The sequence below is a fragment of the Sminthopsis crassicaudata genome, chromosome 1 (assembly GCF_048593235.1).
Source record: "Sminthopsis crassicaudata isolate SCR6 chromosome 1, ASM4859323v1, whole genome shotgun sequence".
In the NCBI taxonomy this organism is placed as follows: domain Eukaryota; kingdom Metazoa; phylum Chordata; class Mammalia; order Dasyuromorphia; family Dasyuridae; genus Sminthopsis; species Sminthopsis crassicaudata.
In genome coordinates, this window is record NC_133617.1 from 351036862 (window position 1) to 351052841 (window position 15980).

General features: G+C 34.2%; 1 protein-coding gene across 3 annotated transcripts in view; it reads left to right on the forward strand.

Annotated features, from left to right (window-relative positions):
- Window positions 1-15980, forward strand: part of SLC9A3 (solute carrier family 9 member A3) — a 137311-nt gene that overhangs the window by 95989 nt on the left and 25342 nt on the right. For all 3 annotated transcript variants that reach the window (XR_012484384.1, XM_074279201.1, XM_074279202.1), the window contains exons 8-10: window positions 11452-11541; window positions 11900-11970; window positions 12543-12672. Coding sequence is in view for 2 of the 3 variants with exons in the window: in XM_074279201.1 (XP_074135302.1) it covers window positions 11452-11541; window positions 11900-11970; window positions 12543-12672 (291 nt within the window). In the remaining variant the exon portion in view is untranslated. The remainder of the gene's footprint in view (window positions 1-11451; window positions 11542-11899; window positions 11971-12542; window positions 12673-15980) is intronic.

Sequence of the window (15980 nt, forward strand, 5' to 3'; positions counted from 1 at the left end):
TAAACTAGAATGGTTGTCCCTAAATCCAAAGGGGTCATTAGCTGCAAATGATTATTATAAAGTGTTTCAAAGCACCAGGAGCTTAATTGGCTTTGTAATTTTAGTAACTAGGAACCTGTTTTATAGGTTTTCACGTGGCACCACATGGGACCCAACACAATTTGTCCTGCATTAAAAAAAAAACTTCTTCCTCAACCTGTAGCTGATTAACAAGTATGAAGTTAATATTTCAACTAGCATTACTCAGCACCAGCCAGAGTAACCCCCTTTTTTTGTGGCAAGAGCAAAGAATCAAGTCACTGAGGAAAAGCACATGGATGCCATTTTTTAATACCTTGCTGAAGCTAAGTGACCACACTAATCATTTGCTTAGGTAGAATCTTTTTAGGAAAGCCAAATAGAATAGATACTGCTAAAGGAGGCAAACTATGTTCATTATCTCTGCAGTTCTCCATGGGTTGCTGGTATTATAAAAATATGTCTCTGCTAATATTCAAAAATCATTCTTTCCACACAGAATGATGGGAATTATCATTTTATATTTATGTGATATAGTGGAAAGATCATTTGGATCAGAGAACCTGGATTCAAATCCTATAGTGACACAAGCATGTGACACTGATAAAATCAATTGACCTCGCTAGCTCTTCCTATAATCAAAGCTTCTTAAACTTTTCCACTCATGACCTGTTTTTTGCCTAAAAAAATTTTACATGACTCCAAGTATATAGGTATATAAGAAAGGTACACAAGTCAAACACTTACTGATAATACATCATAATTTCATGCGCCCCAAATTCAGTTATGAGACCCCATATAGGGTTGCAATGTATAGTTTAAGGAGCTTGAATCTATGTAATGGGATGGGAGAGGGCTAGAAAGATGGGACTATATCAAAGATTCTTAAACTTCATTGGGTCTATAGATAGATTTTCAGGGGAATCTTTAAATTAAAAAAAAATTAACTATATTTTAAAAGAATTGGTTTTCTTTATAATCTTATACTGTATTTTATATATTTAAAAATATTCTGATAAAGGCTCCCCCAGAATGCCAAAAGAGCTCATGATACAAAAATTTAAAAAGTGGGAAACCTTACCCAAGTCTAAATGAAAACTATTATAGTGCAAACAGAAACCAATGACAAAAAAAAAATTAGAATGAAATAAAAAGATTGAAAAATGTAGAATAAAATATAATATATCTGATTTCAAAATTTATTAGAAGACAGCTCAGGGAGAAATAATTTAAGAATAATTGGATTCACGGATTATGAGAATATGGTGATAGACTAAGGCCTAGAGAAGGCCAGACTCCTAGAAAATACACCAATAAAACTTTAAAATGCACCATTGACTGGCAAAATAAGGAGAAACACCTTTAGACTCCTAAACTCATCCCAGGGTTACACAGAAGAAAAATGTCCTGGACACAAAAATAATAAGAAAACATGGAAAAATAAAATAAGAGAGTGGAATGACTAAAGTAGGAATAATAGCAAAGAAAACTAAAATCTTAAAAAAAAAATAGAAAATTCTACTCAAGGATTGAATGCTTGAAAATTAGAATAAGCCAAATAGAAAACAATTCATTGAAACAAGTATTAAAACAAGACAAAACAACAACAACAAAAAATTAAACAACAATAATAACAGAAGAAAAAGAGACATATTTAACAACTCCTCTGAAAAACAGTATAAGAAATAATCTAAGAATTATGTAAATTTATAAAAATAATGACCCCCAAATACTGTATACAGTATTTCAATAAATTATAAATGAAGCAATTCCTCTTAGAACCAGAGGGCAAGTGAAAATATGTTCTTGTTGCCTAACTCATGGAGAAATTAAGCAGAGAAATAAATGAACATATCTAAAATCAATAGCAAATATTATATGTAATAAAAGAACTTTAGAAGTCTTTCCATTAAGATCAAATATTTTCACCACTACTGTTCAAAAAAAGTGCTGGCTATAGTAATAAGACAGAAAAGAAAATCATAGAAAAAGTATAGGCTAGAAGGAAACAAAATTAACTTTTCTGCAAACAATAAGATTATTTACTTGGAAAACCCTAAAGAGTCAGGAGATAATTAATTGAAACCATTAATAAATTCAACAAATTTACAAGATATGAAATGAATCCATATAAATAATCAGCATTTTTGTATATTGCCAACAAAAACTTTCTAGGAAGACCTAGAAAGAGACAGTCACATTCAAAACAACAATAGAAAATATAGAATATTAGGTCTTTCTCTAACAGTATGCTTCTATGAACTATATAATGCAACTATGAAACACCTGATGCAGAAATATACACCTAAATAAAATAAAAAAAAAAACCATTTATTGTTCATGAATTGGTAGAACCGACATGATAAATATGATAAATTAGTTTAGTTATTCAGTGCCTAACCAATCAAACTAACAAAGGATTAGCAAAAATAGAGCTAGTAAAAATAATAATGAAACTCATAAAGAGAAACAGTTCAGGAATTTCAAGGGTCATAATGAAAAAAAGTTGAAATGAAGTTGGCCTGTCCATATCAGATCTAAAACTATATTACATAGTAGCAGTTATTAAAATAAATTTGGTACTGGTTAAAAAATAGGAAATGGAATCAGTGGAGCAAGTTAGATATACAACAAACAAAAGAAAGCAAACGTGATAGCTTAGTGTTTTATAAATCTTCTCTTTTTTATTATTGTTGTTCTGTATTTTAATTGTGTCTGACTCTTTATAACCTCATTTGGGATTTTCCTTGTAGGGATACTGGAGTAGTTTTTCATTTCCTTCTTCGGTTAATTTTACAGATGACAAAACTGAGACAAACAGTAATAAATGACTTGCCCAGGGTCACATAATTGATAAGTATCTGAGGCCAGATATGAACTCAGTAAGACTCAGGTTCTGTACTCTATCCACTGTACAATATAGATGCTCCTTTAGAAAAACCTTGAGATGCCAATAACTAGGATAAGGACTCTCTGTTTTCCAAAATCTGTTGCAAAAACAAACAAACAAACCAATAACTGGAAAGCAGATAGGCAACCATTAGATATGGAGCAACATCTCACACTGCTTGCCAAGATAAATTCCAAAGGAATGACCTGGACATAGAAAATGGTAACAAAAATAACTAGAAGATCAAGCAATTAGAAGAGTAACTATCTTTTAGTTCTACAACTAGGGAAAGAAAGAATTCATGATTGAAGAGTAGTAGAGAAGATCACATAAGATAAAATGAAAAATTTTGATTATATAAAAGTGGGTTGGTAGGGATGGATTAGAGATGTATTCCTTATAAGAAAAATTTGTTCAGTATTCATTGTTTTTGTGAATCATCATGCCTTCTGAAACTAATTAATGATGAGAACTGAGATACCACTGTATTTAAAGAAATCACAGGTTTTATAGACTTCCAGGAGCCAGGATGGCAGAGTAAACAGTAAATCACTGTAACTCTCCCAAGTTCACCTCCAGGCAACCATAAAATAGTGCCATAAGACAGGTCTTGGAGGAGTGGAACCAGCAAGGAAACAGGGTGAAACAATGTTAGCCCAGGAAAGTTGTAGGATTGGCAGGAGGGATCTGTGTCACTTGAGTAAAAGGGGGCAGAGTCCAGGATAGGCAGCTTCCCAGTGAGCCAGGAGCAAAAGCCCCACCTCAGCAAATCAGCAAGAGATTCAGAGCCCCAGTGTTGTGGAACAGGTGAACACCACACCAAGACCCCTCCCCCCATGTGTCTTGGTACATGGCCAGTGAAATTTGGGGAATTTATCTGTGGGAACTATCACTTACTTTGGGATAGCTGTAGTCAGGCCAGATGTCTTCCAGTGGCCAGGCTTCGTGCTTCAGTAAAACTCTTAGGAAATCCAGTGGGCCTCAGCACATGCCAGTAACCACTATTAGGACCCCATATTAGCACCAGGTAAGCTTCCAGACCCCTTCAGCCTCCAGCAACAACAGCCACACACACTTACTCCACCTCCTCAGGACAGCACCAGACACAGGATTCCTTATGGGCCACAGGGAAATGTCAAGGCAGCACCAGATAAATAGCCAAGACCTGCATCCACTGGCACAGATATTCTTCCACCTTGGGAGTAGAGCTCAAATTTTAAAAAAAGGAAAAAGTTCCTCTTTAACTCCCCTCACAAAAAAGAGCAACAAACAACATAAAAACAATCTGACCATAAAAAAAAAATTATGATAACAGGGAAGACCAAAACACAAACTCAGAAGAGGACACAATGTCAAAACATCTCTAAGCAAAACCTCAAAATACAATAGGAAGTGGTTGTGGAAGAGCTCAGAAAGGACCTTTAAATGATAGGAGAGGTAGGAAAAAAAATTGGGAAAAGAAATGAAAATGATGCAAGAGAATTATGAAAAAAAATGTTGTAAATTACTTTAAATAAAGAGTAGTGAAAGACCTATTACAGTGGTATGTAGAGAAGAGAAAATGGTGGGTGGTCAATGAGCACCATTTGAACCTCACTCATAAGTATTGACTCAAAGAAGAAATAACATACATAGTCAAGTAGAAGGGGAGAAGATTAATCAGGAGGAAGGGAGAAACTGATAGAAGAAAGGACAGATCAGAGAAGGTGGTAGAAGCAAAATACTGATGAGGAGGAAAAGAGAGAAAGATGAGACAACAGACAGAAAAGGGAATAGGATGGAGGGAAATACAAAGGCAATAATCATAACTGTGAATGAGAATTAAAAACAGAAGCAGATAAAGTGGATCAAAACTCAGAATCCTACTATATGTAGAAACACACTTGAAGCAGACAGACATATTAAAAAGTTTTTGTACGGAATGCTGCAAAACAATTTTGACAGCACTATCTCTGATAAAGACCTAATTTTTCAAATATATAGAGAACTAAGTCAATTTTACAAGAAATCAAGCCATTCATCAGCTGATAAATGGTCAAAGGTTTTGAACAGGCATCAAATGAAGAAATCAAAGTTATCTATAGGAATATGAAGAAGCACTCTAAATCACTTATGTTTAGAGAAATTCAAATTAAAACAGCTCTGAGATACTGCCTCATACCTACCAGATTGGCCAATGTGACAAAAATGGAAAATGATAAATGTTGGAGAAAATGTGGGAAAATTGGGACAGTAATACATTATTGGTGGAGTTGTGAACTGATCAAACCATTCTGGAGAGCAAAGGACAATCAACCTATGCATGCCCTTTGACCTAGCAATACCACTAATTTGGTTTGCATCCCAAAAGAAATCATTAAAAAGAAAAAAGGAGCTATATGCACAAAAATCTTTATAGCAGCTCTTTTCATAGTGACAAAGTATTTGAAACTCAGGGGATGTCCAACTGAAGAGAGGCCAAACAAGCTGTGATATATGAATGTAATGGGATACTATTGTGCAATAAGAAATGATAAATAGGCAGATTTCAGAAAAACCTGGAAAGACATACTAATGCAAAGTGAAATGGGCCATACCAGGAAAACATTGTATACAGTATCAACAACTTTGTGCGATGATCTTACTCAGCTCTTCTCAACAACACAATGTCTTTATCCAAAACAAATACAAAGGACCCATGAAAGAAAATGTCCATAACCTGATAAAGAATTGATGAACTCTGCATGATGGTCAAAGCATATTCTTTTCACTTGCTTTATTCTTTCTTTAGTTGTTTTTTCTCCTTTTGATCTGTTTCTTTTATCACAACTACAAATAATATGGGAACATATTTTATATTATAGCACATGTATAAATTATCAAAATGTCTACCTTTTTTGGAGGAGGAAAGGGGAGCAAAGGAGAGAAAACTTTGGAACTCAAAATCTTATAAAAATGCTAAAATTTTCTTGACATGTAACTAGGTAAAAAAAAAAAAATACAGTTCAAATGGGAAAAAAAGAAATCACAAATGAAAACTACCCAGATCTATCAGAATCACAGGGCAAAGTAAAAATAGGATATCAATCACTTTCTGAAAGAAACTCCAAAAAGAAAAGTTCCAGAAATGTCATAGCCAAAATCCAAATCTCCTACATCAAAGAAAAATATTGCAAGCATGTAAAAGAAGCATTTCAAATATCAAACACAATGAGAATCATATTGTTGTAAAATTAAATTTGGAATTTTCTTGGCGTAAGATACAAGAGTGGTTTGCCATTCCTTCTTTAGCTCATTTTACAGAGTAAGAAACTGAGTTAAGTGACTTCCCCAGGGTCACACAGCTAGCAAATTTCTCAATCCAAATTTGAACTCGGGTCCTCCTGTCCCCAGGCCCAACATTATATCCCCTTTATCACTTAGATCTTCTGAAGATAACACAGAGCCTGTCAGCTTCTACTGTACATGAGATGAGATCTTGGAACACAGTATTCCAAAGGCAAAAATATATAGACTTAATAGCCAAAAATGACTTACTCTGCAAAGCTGAATATAATCCTACATGAGAAAAAAAAAATTCCTTTAATGGAATATAGGATTTTCAGATATTTTTTATTAAAATATCAGAACTGAGGTGTAACTTTGAAATACAAAAACAATAATCAAGAGAAATTTAAAGAGTAAATTTCTTCAAATAGTTGGAACTGTGATGATGATCTGTTAATGTAAAATAGGAAAAATTGCAATGTTTTCAATGGTATTGACAAAAAAAATAGAGGCACTGAAGATGCATTGGTTCTGCTCTGAAGATTTTAAGAAAAGAGGGAAGGTAGAAGGTTTATATTATTGTAGAAAGAAGGAAGAAGGGAGTTGCATTTGTTATTTCTTATAATTGCGGCATGTGAGAAGAGGATACAAATGTAGAGGAAAGTATGTAGGGAGTGGCCAATAGAAGAAATCTCACTCTTATTTATAGAGGATTGAACATACACAAAAATATCAATCTCAACAGGAAAACAAGAAGGAATAGGGAAGTACATGTGAAGAGGGAAAATAATACTGAGAAAGAAATAATCACAACCAAAATAAACTCCCTGTTGCAGAAGAGGAGGCTAATGGGAAAAAAGAAAAGAACTTGAATCAAGGGGGTATCTTTCAATTTGAGAATATATGAGCAAATTGTAATATGTGAATGTGAAAAAATATTACTATACTCAAGAAATGAGAAATTTTTAGGGAATCCTGGTAAATATAGAATGACAGAATGAAGGGAGTGGACCCAAGAGAATAACTTATACAAGGACAATAATACTGTAAAAAATAACAACTTTGAAAGATTTAAGAAGTCTGACCAATGCAGTGATCAAATCATGTTTCTAAAGGACTGATGATAAAGCATCTTACCTAATTCCTGACAGAAGTGATGGATATAAGATCCAGTACTGCATCTGGAATTACAATATATATTGTAATCATTTGAACCTTACTTATAAGTATTGATTCAAAGAAGAAATAATATAGTCAGCTGAATATAGATATCTATCTTCTTTTTAAAGGTTAATTCATAGGTATTAGAATGAGTCACATATTAAGGACTCCAAAAAGCTGAGTGTCCGTTAGATTCAATACTCTGATGGAGAATATTAGTTTTGTTGTTAAATTTTTTAACTCATTTTCTCTCCTTAACTTGGATATAAGAAACTTATAGGTCAGGATTAAACTTTATTGAACACTCCATAGCATCAAAAATAAACAAAAAAAGGTATGTGAAACAGATGCTTGAGAAATGCTTATTGGTTGAAAATTATATCTGTTATTTTAGACCCTATTAATAATAATGAGTGGGTAGCTAAGTGGCCCTGTGTTTTAGAGTCAGGAAGACTCATCTTCCTAAATTCAAATCTGGCCTCAGACAATTACTAGCTGTATGACCCTGTACAAATCATTTAGACCTGTTTGCTTCTATTTTCCTCATCTGTAAAAATGCACTAGAAAAACAGATGGCGAGCCACTCCAGAATCTTTTTCCAAGAAAATTTAAAATAGAGACATGAACAATCAGACATAACTGAAAAAAGACTAGAAAACAACAAATAATGATGAATTCCATTTTCCCTTCTGTGATCAGCGAGGTGAATGTGGACAAGTAATAAGAACAATTTATCTTTTGATGTGGGGAATTAAGGGTTGAGATGATTTTCTTTTCTCTATAGTGAATGCTGGGTTAGGTTAGATTGTGGGAAAAGTGAAACAGCAGAGCCAAGAAGCCATTACTGCTTCCGCATAAGACTAACATAATAATGATTCTCTACTCTAAATGAGAAGAAACCAGTCCCTCCTAGATAGGATGGAAGATGGAACTGAGACATTATTCATGTCTCCCAGAGGAAAATCACAGATTTTTGTAGAAGAAAATCATAACCAATTTAAAATGTGTTGTACATATGGACAACTAATATCAGAAAAACATCCAAAATTTTTATGATGGTATAAATGCACTATTATAGAATAGCCATAGCTTAAGTTTATTGTTTCTTGTCCTGAGGAAAATACAATGCTTTTATTCATGGACCTGATCCCACAATTGAGAAGAGGATGAGAGCTTCCTTTCTGGAGGTGTTGAGTTTTCTTTTCTTTATGCTCTTTGTGTGTGGGAAGAAGTAATTTTCCAAATAACCTTGAAATAAATTAAAGCAATCAATGACGTAAGAAAAGTAAGTAGTTTATTACCTTCTGAGATCCAGGCCCAATGAATAATCTTTGACACAAAACCCTTGTAAACAAATAGGCAGTTCAGTGAGCATGCATATGTAAGGCGCTAAGAGTTCTGATGGAGCAAGTTTTATTGGTCCTCATTTCATGAAGAAATGATCTTAGTAAATTTAGTGGCAGCAAACTCCCAATGCAATGCATTCAAAACATTTTAACCACTATTAACATGAAGCTTAAAATGCCTCAAGTACATCTGGAACTCGGAAAACAGTTCTGTTGTGGTTGTTGCTAAGACTAGTTTTGTGAATGCTAAAAAGCTAGTGAGAGCAGGACTTCATTTTATTCTAATGTGATGGACTTTCCCTAAATCAGAGACTGGAGTGATAGGAGACAACATGTCATTAGTGAAGCCCTTTGAGATAATATTGAATTTATATAAAATTTTTTTCTCTGAGACAGATTTCTGCTAAATACTCGTCTACAGAAGTTATTTTTTGAAGAGATGATTTTAAAAAAGTGAAATATAAAGGTTATCTATAAGAAGAACAATCCATTTCCTGTTGCTGACATACAAACTGACTCTGTGGTCCAGTATATATGATATAAATATTCTAATATTCTAGCATATTCTAAAGCAGAAGCTTGTTTAGTCATTTTAGTCATGCCCAACTCTCTGAACCCATTTGGGCTTTTCTTAGCAGAGATACTAAAGTGGTTTGCCATTGCTTTTTTCAGTTAATTTTACAGATGAGGAACAAGACAAACAGGGTTAAATGACTTGCCCAGAATCATACAGCTAGTACGCATCTGAGGCTGGATGGATTTTAACTCAGATTCCTGACTCCAGATGTGGTACTTTATCTACCGTGCCACCTAGTTGTCAGGGAAAAAGACATCTCTGTCTTGAGCTTTGCCACCAAAATTCATTAGTACTATTGACAGGCCTGAGACATGGACAGGAAAGAAGAAGGGAGGTGAACTATAGGCAGGAAGGAGTGAAGGAGACAGACAAGAAAAAAGATGGATATGATAGGGAGGAATGAAGGTGTCCTGACATAGTCCAAAGCTCATGCTCATTCATTGGTCTGATTTGTTAAAGGGTTCCCTGGGCCCATGCTATAAAAGAAGAGAACCTTTCTTTCTACTCCATATTATAACTTTAAATATAAAAGATACCACAAATGTTTAGCATTCTGATCTCAATAAAAGGGAACTTTTAGAAGTCACATAAATTAAACTTTGTAGTGTAAGCACATTACTTTCAGCCTCATTTCCTTTTTTATAGACCAGAATAACATCAGTTTGAGTCAGTTAGTGTTCATTCATACATAGTCATTTCTTGATTAGTCACACTAAGGGGAAAAGCAAAGATGTGGGTAATGCTGGATTATTGGTAATCCAAATCATTTTTTTTCTGGCTTTGGAATATCTTTCATGCTACTTAGATTTGAATATATTTTCCCCTACTGGGACTCTCCTCTGTTTCATGATTGTGACTCCAAAGTCTGAAAGCTATTTGATCAGGGCATTCTTCCAGTGATTAATTCTAATGTCTTTTGTCTAAGGATCAACCTAATTAAATTTAAGTAAAAAATGCTTATGTTGAGCTATAGATGGTAATCTTCCATATTGGTGACTGAATTGCTCAAAAAAATAAGCTTGTAAATCTTTGAAATATTATTGATAATATTTGACTGCAGGTGTAATTGATGTTTTGAAAATTGATTTTAAAAAAACTAAGTTACTCAATGACAACCTGACTAAGAAAGAGGTAGAGCCCAATTCTTACTCAACTCTTTGCTTATTCCAGTTTACTTCTCTAAGAAGAGATGAAGTAGTTAAGTATTTGGATTTCTATCTGAAAACATAAGCAGAAGGACTTGAAAAGTCAAAAAAATAAAAAGAGCAGGGAAACCAGTGATGTAAAGCCCCAGACAATGAATTCCTTAAGGACAGAAATTTTAATTTTTGTCTCTGCTTGACACAGAATCTCACACTAAGCAAGTGCTTAATAAATTCTTGTTGAGTTAAATAATATTAATCGTAGGCATTAGTAATCTGTAATAAAACCTTTACAGACACATTTCAATTCAGTTGTCTGATATTCCAGGACCTTTCACATTTCCTTTTTATCTAGATCATAATCTCTTTGTACATATCTCAAAAGTCTCTTCTCATTGTCTCATTGTCTCAAAGGATCTGGGGCCAAATCTCACTTCTGACATTAACTATTTAAGTGATTTAAATTTCTTGAGCTTCAGTTTTCTCAAGTAGAAAATGAAGATGTTGAACTAAATGGTCTCCAAACTCTCTTGTAACTTTAATCTATGACCTTATAAATTTATATTCCCTATTTTCCCTCTGATGAACAACTCACTCCAAAATACTTGACTTAATACTGGAGCAATTTGTATTCTTGATTATTTGGCAATTGCAGCATATGATGAAAGAGGTCTTGCTGATTGAGATATATATATACATTTTATATATATATACATATATATATGTATATATATATATATATATATATATATTTTTTTTTTTTTTTTTTTTTTTTTTTTGGTAAAATTTTCTGAACACTTTGACTGATGACTTAATTTTTGCACTGATACTATAGTGCCTAGGACCAGAATCAGGCTAGTGAATCATGGCCACTGAACAGCCCATCACCCTTAATTAAGCTGTATAAATTCTGATGGCCAATAAGGAATAAAAGATATAATAATAGCTACCCTAAAACACTAAAATATAATGCTAAATGACAGTAGACCTTTAAAGTAGAATTTGGTGTCAAAGTGTGCATAAACTTTATGGATAATTGAGGGTTGTCTGTATGTTTCTCTAATCTTGCAGGGTCTCACCATCAAACCCCTGGTACAATGGCTGAAGGTGAAGAAGAGTGAGCACCGAGAACCAAAGCTCAATGAAAAGCTTCATGGCAGAGTAAGAATCCGCAAGGGCAGTAAGACAGGAAAGAGGTCTTAATATCATTCAGTTGAAATGGCCTAATGAGCACCAGTGGTGCCCACTTTCACCCAGCAATAGCCATTTGTGAGCCTGACTTCCCTTTCATGTTACCTTCCATGTGCTCCAGGCCATGAAATAGAGTCAAGGATGCATTAGTTTCAAAACCTGTTAATTCCCAAAAAAGGAGTGACCTCTCTTAATTTCCATGAGGGACAAAAGAGAAGGAAGGAGGTGTTGGAATGGGAAAGTGAACAAGAAGGGACTAAAGCCAGAAATGAGAACATAAAAAGACAGTTTCTGGGGGATATTAACAGAAATATCTTTATTTTGAAAGGCTTTTGACCATATTCTGTCTGCCATTGAAGACATATCTGGACAAATAGGACACAATTACTTAAGAGACAAGTAAGTGGTTTTAATTCCTCTTAATGAAGTTGAATAAATGTATCTATTTGTCTTAATTTCTATTCTATTAATTTTATTACTATAATAATATTAATTTTTACATGCTTGTTGATATTCCTAAATATGCCTGTATTTATAAAAATGTAATCTTATGAAGAACTTTTCAAATTAAGGAGACCCAAAATCTTACTGGTGAATTATAGGTTTGAGAGCAATGTGCTGTTGACAGTCAACAAAGGACTATAAAGTTCATCTTTATGGAGGCAGCATGATGGACAGGTAGCTGCATTTGGTCCTGGGGAGCCTGTGACCCTGATGAACTGTGGCCCCAAGGGGTAAATTCTCTTCACTTATCAGAGCCTCAGCTTTCTTCCCTGTAAAATAAGAATGGTAGAACATTCCTCAGATTACGAGGATTGAATATGATGATGTACATAATTTCAAGCATAAAAATGCTGTATAAATAGCTACTGTCCAGTATAATCCCCTCATTTTGCAGATAAAGAAACTGAGGCCTGAGGGCTGAAGGTATTGTACCCACTCCTGTCCAACATTTTTGTTTACATCTTTAGGTGGTCCAATTTCGATAGAAAAGTCCTAAGTAAGTTACTGATGAGAAGATCAGCCCAAAAGTCCAGAGACCGGATTCTGAATGTTTTCCACGAGCTCAACCTGAAGGATGCTATTAGCTATGTGGCTGAGGTACTTTCAAAAAGTATTTTGGACTATTGATCATAACCCTTAAACTTTATCCTTAGCCTCAGAACAATTTAAAATTTTGGTATGAATGTTGTCTGATTATGTTCCCTGTTTCCAGTTGTACTGAGTAGCATTCTTTGGAATTACCAGGCTTTAGTGCGGCCTTTCTTATACTGACTGACTGACGAACGCCAGGTTCTGAGGGTCTCGCTCTTTTTTTCATTCCCAAGGTTGCTTCTCTTTGCTTTAACAGCCATCCCTCACCTGAGGAAATCATCGCTTTTACTCTTTTTCATGTCTTGTCTCCAAAATTTATGTTTTTCTAAGATGTCTCTTAGCACAAATATACCAATAAGATCCTAGAGTTATCATACTAGAGAGACTCACGGTCTATCCAATTTAGTTCTCATGGCACAGAAAGATATGTCATAGGAAAGCATTTCAACATCTTTGGTGTCAACTTCAAAGATTATTCATGTACTAGAATGGAAAGTAGCTATAGATCAACTAGCCCACTCATTTTTACATATATATATATTTATTTATTCATTCATTTTACATGTAAAGAAACAGAGTCCCAGAATATGGGTGCATATTTATGTATATGCAGGTTGCCTGTTCTTGAAGAGAACCAAAATGACATCACTAAAGGCAGAGTCAAGTTATTGTGTGTCCGACTGTAGCTGATCAGATCAATATAAGCACAAAAGGCTTGTTATATTACATCATGTTATTGTGATAATATGAAATCTTCAATTTAATCTTATTTATTCTATATATATATATGTGTGTGTGTGTGTGTGTGTGTGTGAGTGTGTATACACTCATGTACATACATATATACACATAGATAACATTATGTATTATATTAATGTAACAACATGTAATATATTGATCTAATATTAGATATACTTATGATTATATATTATTTTGTTTTTCTTTTAGTTATTACATATAGTTAATTATATTTATATGCTATATAAATATATATTTATAACTATATTTAATATCTACAACTAATATCTTTGTATTTTGAGGCAATAATTTGATATTATTTATATGTGTATATACAACTACAAATACATATATGTATTTTATATGTATATTAGTATGTGTATATATCTATTTTTATATATATGTGTATATTACATTTTTGCAGTGAAATGCCTAAAAATTCATTCCCTTTTGTACTTCTCCCTAGAAATCTCTTGTTTCCTTAAACTCAATCAGGAAATATTTCTACATGAATCCTTTCCTCATCCTTTGAATAACTAGTGCTTTCCTCTCTCCAAATAGCATGTATTATTTTTTATATATTTTGAATATTTGCATGTGTGTGTGTGTGTGTGTGTGTAAGTGTGTACTTCTATATTTATATACATACGTATACACCTACACACTCCCCAATACATAGTAAGCTTCTTGAGGTCAGACTATTCCATTTTTGCCTTTTTATAACTAACACATGTTTCAGAAATAGGAAATAAGCCAGATCAGCTGGGTTGCAGATTACTTGTAAATCTCTTCATAATCTGCCTCCAATCTACTTTTCGAGGTTTATTATATGCTATTCTTCTTCTTAATAAATGTTTATTAGTTGGTTGGCTGATTGATGGATTGACTAATACAGACTAAGACAATGTTAAGATAATTTCAGGAATTAGGGCACTAGCCATAAAGGCTTTATATAGGAGGTGGCACTTAAATTGAGATTTTAGGGAGTTAGGACTTCTTGAAGGCAGAAATGAGGTATGAATTCTAGGTATGAGGACAACCAAGACTTGGAGGCAGGAAATGGAATATCACATATGAGAAACAGGAAATAGGTCAGTTTTGGGGCATTGTAGAATACATGAAGAAAGAGGAGTAACAAAACAAGACTGGAAAGATGGGTTGGAATGAAATTGCCAAATGAGGAGATTTCTATTTTATTCTAGCAGTAATAAGGAGCCTTGAGAACTTTTTCAGCAGAGAAGAGGTATCAAGCAATCAACAAGCATTCAATAAGTCCCTATTTTGTACTAAGCTAAGAGCTAAAGGCGCAAAGGCAAAAGCCTTAGCCATCAAGGGATTTGTGTTAGATGGTTAGAACTGTGAATTATAGAAATATCAGTTTGACCATTGAATGGAGAATGGATTAGCAAGAGATAAGCATTGCAGGGGCACCACCAGTAAGAGGCTTTTGTAGTAGGAAGGTCAGATGTGTCAATATAATATATGTGAAATATGGAGAGACTTGAGCAGGGTTTTGCCTGTTGCCTCATTTACAACTTTCTTACATAGCCTACCTATGGTACTAATTAATAATAATAATAATGGTTGACATTTATATAGTATCTACTATCCTCCAGGCATTGTGCTAAGGGCTTTACAGTTATTTTATTTGATCCTCATAACCACCATGGAAGGTAAGTACTTTATTATACTCATTTTACAGTTGAAGAACAGAAGCAAAAAGAAGCTAAGTGACTTCCTCAGCATCGGAATCTGACTCCAGTCCCTATTGTGCCACCTCAGGATTCTGATATTGTTGTGCTTCTCTCTCAGTCAGACTGCAACATCATAAACCTTGCTGTGGGGCAGCAGCATCCCTAGACACCTTCTGAAATCTCAATTCAGTACTACTTCTGCCTGACCACAAGTGCCTTCTCTCCCAATTTTCTCATTCTGCACCCATTTTGGGCCTTTTGTGCTCACATTGGGCCCTCATCACTTTAACTGTGTGGCTGAGACTCACATCCTTTTCTGTCTTCACTAGACTCAATTCCAATCCCAAATACCGGGATCAATTCTTTTAATAGTCATAGATTTATAGAAATGAAAGGAACATCAGCATTCAATTCTAGTTATGGAAATTGAGGCTCAGGAAGATCAGGTAGCTTTTTTCCTGAGTCCTGGAAAGCTGCGTCCTCACTTTCAGGGTGCTCATTGAGTCTCCTTCCTTTTGATACAAGTATGGGGAAGAGAAGACACTGTCAAGAACAAAGCTATTACTGCCCTTTTAATGCGGACATCACTGCCCAAGTCTTTTGTATAGGTTATGTCTAAGATAACATCTCTTTCATCTTATCCCAGTTCATAGGGACAACATCAGTATAGGGAGCAAACAAAAGTACAGGCAACAAAAAGAGTCATGTGGGGAAAACCATTTAGTTAACCAGATTCCCCAGCACTACATTTCTTAGTCACAAAGAAGTCTCTCATAGTTCTCTTTCTTTCTTTCCAAAACAAATAGCTCAGTCAGCAGAGTTTAATGCATCAATCTAACGTCAACCCAACCCCCGAGTACTCCCATTTATTGCTTTTTTTTT